This window comes from Lactuca virosa, chromosome 1 (genome assembly GCF_052849685.1).
Source record: "Lactuca virosa cultivar CGN04683 chromosome 1, Lactuca_virosa_CGN04683_v6, whole genome shotgun sequence".
NCBI lineage: Eukaryota > Viridiplantae > Streptophyta > Magnoliopsida > Asterales > Asteraceae > Lactuca > Lactuca virosa.
In genome coordinates, this window is record NC_136426.1 from 249142004 (window position 1) to 249148767 (window position 6764).

Here is a 6764-nt window from a genome sequence, read left to right on the forward strand (position 1 = left end):
CCATCTTTCAATGATTAGGGTTTTCATCCGCCACCACCACCGCCATAAAAGATGACGCCATCGTCATCCACCACCGTCGCCGTTCTCACCGGTATTCCCCGACAACCACCTCAATCTCCCCTACCCTCAACTCTTATTCCTTAACCAAATGACCCTTCATCGGCGACCACCAAAGCACTGTTCATCTGATTTTTTCCAATTGCCTCTCCCTCCCAAGATACCTAAAACACCAGAGGATCGATGTTTTAAAAAAGACGATATTGATTTGAAGGGCGTTATCACGCCTCCCCTATTCCACGATTTTAAATCTATAGATCGATAGGTTTAAAGAATAGATCGGGTATGTCGGTCTCGTTTGGATATCTTGAAAGGATCATATATGGAGCTACCAAGGAAGACGAAGGGGCGGTGGTAAGTAGGCCACATCGCTGGAATTTTCATATGGCTCACAAGCCATCGTCACCAGAGTTTGCTAGGGGTAGACGATTTTGCACAAGCAGGGGGCGACAGTGGTGGTTTAGGTGGTGGTTTTCGACACCCGGTAGAATAGAGGGAGAAGGTAGACTGATTTTGGTGTTGTTGTGATATATATATATATATATATATATATATATATATATATATATATATATATATATATATATATATATATAGGGACAGAGAGAGAGGGTGGGGTTTAGTGGGTGATAATTTATCTTTCTTTTTCTTTTAAGCATAATAATAGGAAATTAAATAAATTAAATTAAAAGGAACCGTTTGGGGGCATATTGGTCATTTCATGTTGGGTGTGGAAACCATTTGGGGGCATGTTGGTCATTTCATGTTGGGTGTGGACCAACACACAAAAATAACAACTATAGGGACCAAAATTGCAGAAAGTATCCAAAATTGGACCAATAATACACCAGTAAATCTTTTTGGATCAAAACCATAAAATTTTGTCAACACATTATGGACCATTTTGTCAAAAACATTTATATCAAAGGGGTAGATGAAATTGGAATTTGTTCACTCGATGATGTTGAAGTCGGAGTTGAAATCAGAGATGATCAGACCTTCCAATCAGATTTCAAGAAATGGATGATGGATCTTGTTTTTCCTTGAGGCTGAACTATTCATGTGATTTTTTTGAGAGTTTCGCAAGAACCTCTATTTTTTTACAAATGGTCATGATTTTTGGAGACTGGTGGCTTGACAGGAGGGGAAGGTTTAAGTCTTTAAGATGGAAAAAGGTAAGGGTCCGTATGGTTGTGGAAAATTATTTTCATTTTTTAAGAAAATATTTTCAGAAAATAGAATTGAGTTTTCATTTTCAATATTTAATGAAAATTTTAGAAAACGCGTTTGGTTGAAACTGGGGGAGTTTTCATTTTCTATCTTAAAAATTTGGAAAACTGTAAAAATCACTTTTCTAATTTACATACAATTTGGAAAACTGAACGAACCAAACGCGTTTTCAAAATTTCCGTTTTTCTTGGAAAAATTTCCTAGAAAACTGGAAAAATTTTCACAACCAAACGCACCCTAAAAGTTTAAGATGTAAAAGGAAGGTTGAGCACCAGAGAAGATGGCAAGATGGTAACAGGAACAGATGATCGGAAAACAGCTATGGAAGATGAAATCATAACTTCCATGTGTTTTCTTTCAAATGGAACGAGTAGTAGGCCATAGACCAAACTTATTTTCTTATGTTTAAAAAAAATTAAAACTAATTAAAAAAAGTAAAATATATATATATAAAAAGGGCAAAAATATCATGGGACTAATCCGAAACCATAACCATGTTTATAAAAAAAAAAAATTAACAGAGAATAAAATTATGACTTTTAGGGGGTGTTTGGGATATCTTTTTTTAGCCTTAAAGTCCTTTTTATAAAAGAACTTTTTGTAAAAGTTTTTTTTCCAAAAGTAAATGTTTAAAATATGTTTGGATGGAAAAAATAAAAGTTGTTTTTCAAAAGGCACAAAAGTCACGATTTTGTGACTTTTAGAACCAGCATATTTTCTTTTACTCAAAAGTTGTTTTAAAAAGATCTTTTTAACTTTCCAAACATAACTTTTTTGAGTTTTTGAAAAAAAAAATGAAAAGTTGTTTTTAAAGCAATCTCAAACACCCGGTTAATAAAGTGCTGTTTGATTTTCTGAAGCAAAAATTAATGAAGTCTGCGGACCATTTCTGCGACCCTCTGCAGTAGAAGAGGTGGACCAAACGGCTGCAGACTATAATAAGAAGCGGACCATTTCTGAGACCCTCTGCAGTAGAAGAGGTGGACCAAACGACTGCAGACTGTAATAAGAAGTGTGTTTGTTTTTTAACATCTGCATACTACTGCGGATATTAAAAAAATTAAAATACACTAATTTTATAAACCGAAAAAAAAATTTTAATACGTAAAATGTAATAATATATAACATTTCGGCAAGAATTAATGATATTTCAATATAAAATATTGATATTTCAACAAAAAAATAAAGATATTTTAGTAAAAAATAATGGCATTTCATCAAGAAATTATCATTATTGAATATAAAAAAACGAAAAAAAAATTCAACAACAATAAACAAAAAAAGGAAAAAAAAAGTTGAAATAAAATTTCAACAACATATAATCAAAATTTCAGCAAGAAAAAAAAAAGAGGTTGGAAGAGGCAGTACAAGTGTTGCGCCAATCAGAGCACGCGCAGAGGTTTTTGACTCCGAATACTTCTAAAAAACAAATAACTGCAAGATGAAAACTGCTGCGCGTGTGCTGCGCCGCGCAGCAATAAGAAGTCTGAAGAGGTTTTTCAAAAAAACAAACAGCACTTAAATCACAAGTAACATTTATGTAAATTTGTCATAATGTGTTTATCTAGATTTGTTAATTTCTTCTTAAAATAAGATAGAGGTTTAGAAGTAATTTTGTCTTAATTTATTTAATCTAAATTTGTTAATTTCTTCTTAAAATAAGATAGAGGTTTAGAATTAAATCAGCTTTCCTTCGAATCTTATCCATGCGTTAATTTCTGTAGTGCTGTCCATGGAAAACCAGAATAATGAAGCAACTAATTTTGGGAGATCACTGATAGTACCAAGTGTTCAAGAACTTGCTAAGAAATCCATCACAAAGATCCCACCTCGGTATGTGCGCCATGATCATAATCAGAAACCCTTACTCACTTCATCCGATGACACCTCCACTCTCTCTGTACCTGTCATTGATCTTCATAGCTTATTATTTACAACCGATTCCGGATCTTCGACGTATTCCTCTGAGCTCAATAAGCTTCATACAGCTGCTACAGAATGGGGTTTCTTCCAGGTAGCGTTCACAAACTCTACGTGTCTCTGTTTAGTCCTTATAAATTAGAAATGGTATTTGTGTTTAGGTTGCAAAATCTTGCGATCTGCAATGATTTTTGTAACGAATTTCGTATAGTCGATTAAAACAGGTTATCAACCATGAAATAAGTGAATCCCTATTAGAGGATTTCAAGAGAGAAGTCTTGAGCTTCTTTAAGCTTCCGATGGAGGAGAAACAAAAGCTTTGGCAGAAAGAAGACAGCCACGAAGGTTTCGGTCAGCTTTTTGTTGTATCCGAGGAACAGAAGCTTGATTGGTGTGACCTGTTTTACGTAATTACCCTTCCACACAATCTCAGGAAATCCCAACTTTTTCAAAACTTGCCTCCCGTTCTCAGGTTCTTTCTTTTTTCTCGAAATGAAAGCTTCTGATTTACAAGTTTGGATTGTTTGTTATTGACTGGATATATGGTTTGAAAAAGTATATGATAAAGAGGGCCATCTCTAACCCATATCATCATTTTTTTTTCACCAAAATCGTGTAATATTTGGTGCAAGTGATTTTATGTCCAATCTATTAACTTAATGGGATTTCCAATCTGGTTAATTTAATTGTATAGTCATATTTTTAAAGTAAGATTGTTACTTAATATATTATGTTATATATTCGGTAAAATATATATATATTAAAAACAATACATTTCTATATGATCTTAATACTAGGGTACAACAGTTTTTTTTTTTCTTTAATAGTTTTTAAATATTATTTATTTATTTATCTAGAAAGAAGTTGGAAGCTTACTCTACGGAAATAAAAAAGCTCGCAAAAGGCATCTTGGGTGAAATGGCTAAGGCCCTAGGGATTGATGGAGAGGAAATGAGTGAATTGTTTGATGATGGGGTTCAGTCGATGAGAATGAATTACTATCCCCCATGTCCGGAACCGGAATCGGCTTTTGGAGTCTCCCCTCATTCCGATGCCGGTGGTTTAACGATTCTCTATCAATTAACGGAATCAGAGGGCCTCCAAGTTAGAAAAGATGGAAAATGGGTACCCGTTAAACCTCTTCCAAACGCTTTGGTAGTCAACATCGGAGACATAATGGAGGTAACAACATAATTCCTGATTTCAACAATATAAATTAGATTAGTAAATTCGTTATTTTCAATAGGGTTAAATGCAAAAACTAACAAAGTACTTGAATTGATCTGTTTACTTCAGAAAAAAATCTGCTTATTTATAGCAATGTCTGTCATATACAAATCCATTACGTGCTAAACAGAGAGAAATGAAAGTAGGATGCTATAAAAACTGATGAATGATTGTGACATTGCAAATTTGTGTTGAACCCTGTCTTTCCAGTTTCTATTCCATTCTAGTTAGTTGTCTGTTATATATAAATTTGCATATCGTCTTTTGCTATTATATAACGTAACACACAACAAATAAATTCTAGTTAGTATATATATTCAATTGTTGTTTTGTTACGTATATAGAACAACCAAACCCTAAAAGTGAAACTTGAAAGCCGATCAAATTCTGATTTTAGGGCTAGAAATTGTTTTCTTTTTGTTACCAAACTGTGTCCTAATTTTATGTATGTTTACAGATTGTAAGTAACGGCGTCTACAAGAGCATAGAGCATTGTGCAACAGTGCAGTCAAACAACGAGAGGTTATCAGTGGCTACATTCTACACCTCCAATATGGGTGGAGAAGTAGGGCCCGCAAGAAGCCTTGTTCCACAACATAATGTAGCAAACTTTCGGTGTGTCACCTTTGAGGAATATTACAAGGGTTTTTTTGCTCGAAAGCTTGATGGTAAGTCAAACTTGGAGTTTATGAAACTTTAAGAGTTTGAATGAAAAAGTTATATAGTTCAATAATATCTTTGGTAATTTTGTTTCATGCATGTTAAAAGTATTGTTTTGCTTTCAAGTATAAATAGAGAGGTTTTGTAAATTGTATTCTATACAAATATAATATAATGTCATTAAATAATAACAAAGTTTCATATTTGTTCAACCAATGCCTCTGAAAGTTTTTTTTAGAGTTCTTACTAATGGAGTTTCATTTCTGTTGCATTTATGTGAAATCGTGTAAACTGTAACTTTTTTCTTTACCTGTTTGATTAATGACCTGACAATGATGATCTCTTGAAGTTAGTTTTGTTATCTTTTTTGTATGCTCTATGCTAATTTATCTTTTCATCACTGGTTGGCTTCATTTGTGGTTATTTTTCCCACAAATATAGAAAAATGCAAAATCTTTCTCAAAAATGTGTTTTCTACCATGTGACTTGGCAGAATATTTACTGTCTAAATCACAAGCAGTTCTGATAATCCATATTCATTTGAGTTCTTACTTGGTGAGGATTTTTTTTTTTGCGAGGAGGTAGGAGATGTGGTATTTTTCATGTGGTTTCATGTTGTTTCTATTTTAAATAGAGGAACAGAGAAGTTTGACGTTCCTTTTTTTTGTTGATAAAAATTCTAACTATCATGTATTTTAGTACTCATTGTGACACGTGGGACTCTCACCTACTCCATCTAGGTATGTTGTCGGTATCTTATTCTCATTCATTAATGACTATATTGTTAGGTTTCCGAATTACAAACTCAAAACTCACAGTTAGGAATGCAACAAAAAAATAAAGATGATAAAACATTGATGTTGTGTAGGAACTAAGATACGGAAATTGTATGAAAATAACAAAATGGTTGATGCTCGTGTTGAACATAGTGTCCTTAAAACAAATTCATCTTTACCAGGTGTTGTTTCTCAGCCCAAACTTGTGAATGTTACCTTGAAATCAGCAAGAAAACGCTAAAGATGAATTGGAGAAGAAGGAAGTTCATTTTCATTGGTGTATAAACTGTTACCTTATACAACCAAAATATAACAGTTAAGCTACGTATAAATGTGCAACTGACATATCGAAGATTCTGTTTAATTACAAATCAAAACTAAAATCTATTTTTAATGATATTAAATTTTTAGTTACAAAAGATTTTTTTTTTTTGAAAAAAGGTCTTTGAACTATAAATCTTAGAATATTCAAACATATTTATTAAAACTTACTTGAAAAAAAAGGTTTAAGAACTTCCAGCTTATATTTCACACAATATGATTCTTACAAGGGAGATAGAGAGAGAAGTGTATATGCTTTTTGATGCCTCTCTATCGGAAAATAAACACACTTATTTATACAAGATTTTAAGTGGACAACTCAATTATAGAGAAAACCCACGATAAGGTAGCTGGACCACCTATTATTCAAACGTATTCACAGCTGGCTTCAATAATTCTCAGGACTGCTGTGAGGTGGGGCAGGTTTCTAGAGAAAATTTGACAAACCAGGCAAAGTAGGATAATAATTTAAACAAACAGACAAACAGCTGTAAAGTGGTCCGAACACGTTGCTTTTTAGAGTCGACAGTATCTGGCTCCACGTATATTGGTTCTCTTCGAAAGAAGGCCTAG

At 33.3% G+C, this 6764-nt stretch overlaps 1 protein-coding gene across 2 annotated transcripts; it reads left to right on the forward strand.

Moving 5' to 3' along the window:
* Positions 1–2961: 2961 nt before the first annotated feature.
* On the forward strand, positions 2962–5306 carry LOC145165880 (protein SRG1-like). Of its 2 annotated transcripts, none has more exons than XM_079084798.1 (4): positions 2962–3301; positions 3432–3679; positions 4065–4389; positions 4892–5306. In XM_079084798.1, exons 1-4 carry the CDS (start codon positions 3020–3022, stop codon positions 5132–5134), a joined length of 1098 nt encoding a protein of 365 aa, XP_078940924.1. In that variant the 5' UTR covers positions 2962–3019; the 3' UTR covers positions 5135–5306. The 2 variants fall into 2 exon arrangements, with proteins under 2 accessions (XP_078940924.1, XP_078940929.1); XM_079084803.1 differs by having other exon boundaries at positions 3132–3301; positions 3419–3679.
* Positions 5307–6764: the final 1458 nt, after the last annotated feature.